The sequence below is a fragment of the Temnothorax curvispinosus genome, unplaced genomic scaffold, assembly GCF_003070985.1.
Source record: "Temnothorax curvispinosus isolate PA1 unplaced genomic scaffold, ASM307098v1 QBEX01008711.1, whole genome shotgun sequence".
Lineage (NCBI taxonomy): Eukaryota > Metazoa > Arthropoda > Insecta > Hymenoptera > Formicidae > Temnothorax > Temnothorax curvispinosus.
Window position 1 is genome coordinate 1 of NW_020218491.1, and position 2,826 is coordinate 2,826.

General features: G+C 33.8%; 1 protein-coding gene across 3 annotated transcripts; it reads right to left on the reverse strand.

Moving 5' to 3' along the window:
* Positions 1 to 31: 31 nt before the first annotated feature.
* On the reverse strand, positions 32 to 2,820 carry LOC112458121 (odorant receptor 94a-like). 3 transcript variants are annotated; one of them, XM_025021561.1, is made up of 6 exons: positions 2,149 to 2,820; positions 1,605 to 1,977; positions 887 to 1,270; positions 529 to 733; positions 233 to 388; positions 32 to 151 (listed from the first exon to the last, which is right to left on the reverse strand). In XM_025021561.1, the coding sequence occupies exons 2-6, from the start codon at positions 1,964 to 1,966 to the stop codon at positions 104 to 106; spliced, it is 1,155 nt and encodes a 384-aa protein (XP_024877329.1). In that variant the 5' UTR covers positions 1,967 to 1,977; positions 2,149 to 2,820; the 3' UTR covers positions 32 to 103. The 3 variants fall into 3 exon arrangements, with proteins under 3 accessions (XP_024877329.1, XP_024877330.1, XP_024877328.1); XM_025021562.1 differs by having other exon boundaries at positions 68 to 151; positions 529 to 592; XM_025021560.1 differs by lacking the exon at positions 2,149 to 2,820 and having other exon boundaries at positions 68 to 151; positions 1,605 to 2,044.
* Between the last annotated feature and the right edge of the window lie 6 nt (positions 2,821 to 2,826).

Here is a 2,826-nt window from a genome sequence, read left to right on the forward strand (position 1 = left end):
CCTTAATAAAATAAATATTAAAATATATTTTGCAATGAGTGATTTATACGTTACATGATATTCGTACAGATAGTGTATTGCGAACGAATAATGGAGCACAGTCTCAAAATTGTTGCAGAACGTTAAATGCGGAGAAAGACGCTTTCAAAAGCTGTAAAGTAAAACAAGAGTTTAGTGATAATAAAGCGCCTGTAAAAAATACCACATATTGAATTTTAATTTAAAAGCTAACATTGCCGAAAGATTCCAGGGACAATGTCACCAAAAAACTGCTGGTTAGTTTAACGGGTTTTGTACTACGTTTCATAATCATCAGTAGATTCTTTTGTTCGCTGATTGTCATTAACATCCAATTCATATGATACACCACTTCGCTCAATCCAGTACTCTACGTAAGTAAAAATTAGAATAAATGATTGGAATAATGAAAGAAACAAAAAAGCATTTTTGCGAAGATCTTGCAGATTTCTTATTTTGCCATAATAATAGTATTTTCCAAATATGTCTCTTTATAGCAAACATAACTACCTTGAGCGTAACTTCATTTCCAGCCCAGCAATAAAAAAAAATCTGCACAAACATGCTGAATGCTCTGAAAATGATCATGGTGGCGAGGTTTGTAAGTGTCAAATGAGAAGATAGATCGTACACAACTGAACATAATACCAAAATACTGATAAAAAATTGAATGAAAATCACTTGGCGATACACATCGTTGATCGTTTCGACAAGTCTGTAAATATTTACACATTATATCACAATCACAAACAACATATTACTTTACAACAGATGGAGAGATACACTGTACATCGTACACGTATACAGCGAACACTATTTAACACATTTAATTTAAAAAATGCACATGTATAATAATTTTATTATCTACCTGATTATGCATAAATGATGAGAAATGTGCTCCGACAATGTGCCTATTTTACGTGACGCATTATTCAACGAATTTTTCGGAAATATTTCTTCCTCCCTACGCTTTGTCATGTTTTGAAGACGATACTTGAGAATTTCAAATTGCGCGCACGTTTGTAAGCAAAATCCTAACCATAGGGTTTCCGTCGCGACGTTTACAATCGTACCAACAATTAAAGCTAGAATATTTTGAAGGGACGTAAACCAGAATAAAAGGAACGAGGTGCAATCCCAAGGTACCCACATGTTATAGGGTAACTGACCCTCTAAAACGACGAGCACTGCTGCTGCCACAGCACCCAGTAACGAGAACATACATAAGAGTATGTAATATATGGTATACGATCTGCATTAAAAAATATATATTAGAAACATATAATAATCGAAACATGTTATTGTCGTACAAGGATGGTACAAGGCTGTTTTAAAATTCCATAGATTGACAATCCTGCTCAATAAATAAGGCGAGAGGAATATCAGTCGTTGCACGTGCTTTAAATAGCTCTGTTAATATTGGTGAAACGCACAAAACGCGTATATGCTTGAGAAAATTAATTTAGTTTAATTGTGTAATTAAGATTCTCTAGATTAATTGATTTATTCGTGTATAGCTTTATACCGACTTACTTATTAAGACTGATATTTTCGAAAATCGCGTCGACAATTATTAATATACCAACCTGATTGAACGGTCAAATTTGTTCTGGATATCAGTCTCATCTTTGTTACAGGCTTTACACGGTTTCTCTTGCAGAGTTTTAACTAAATTGATTATCTCGTCGCGATAGATTACAGCAGTAATCGCTTTGGGCAATATACTGATTGCGCAGAAGAAAAATAGGGAACCCGAAGCGAAGTCCTCCACGTTATCGATAACAAAGATGATATACAGCAAGGTAGCCAGCATGAAATACGCCATTAGGTATATCATGAAATAGGTGTACACGCTGTATAACAACTTGGAGTATTTCGAGGACCATTCGAGTGGTCGCCACAAACCGCTTATGGTATATAATAAGAAATTGAGAGGGAGTATCTGCATTTCTACACTTGCTATAATTAAAAGTAATAGATTCTTGTCATTGAAAAAAATAATATCTATCGTAAATAGTACGTGACATTGCAACAGATTCATTACCGTAAGTGTTCTTTCTTTAAGAATGATCAGTTATATTCTTTAAATGTATAAAAAATTATTTTGTAAAAATATTTTTCTAAACTTACTTTCGGTATGTATTTTTCTGCAGCACGATCTTGTGTAAAAACCTTATGATTAACTATTAACTTTCATAGAAAAACGGAGTATAACTACAGTTTGTATATGTATCAGTAAAAATAACTAATACACAACAATGCAGTATAAACGCGACAAGGATTCGTAAGATACTACGAATAGGCGCGTTTGCGTCGACTTCGTCATCCCTGTACGACTTAAAATTAATGATTCATTAGTAACTTGGTGCAATATCTTGTCGATACCTTACTACCGGTATCAAACTTGTAATTATAACGACGTCGTCGTTTGAAGAATGTTATCCCCTCCGATAAATTCCAACATAATGTCATGTTCCCATCAAATAAAATGTTTATTCACATTCATGGAAGCCATTCGGAAAGTCATGGAAACATTTCAGTGAATAATAATAGAAGTAAGAGCAATTACGTGCAATTATATTTCTCTTGCTTTATTACCTGATACTATCAAGCGTTGTTGAGAATACGTATGTTATTTTGCTGTAATTACTGTTCGTCTCTTATGAAGCACGAGGAGGGTTGACAGAATTTATACTCTTGTACAGTGTATCTTGTAGACGACTCATATAAATGGTAAAGATAAATTTTTGAGACTTTAAGCATAACGCGCGTGCGTACGAGCAATTAAATTTATGTGAAAATTTCGCT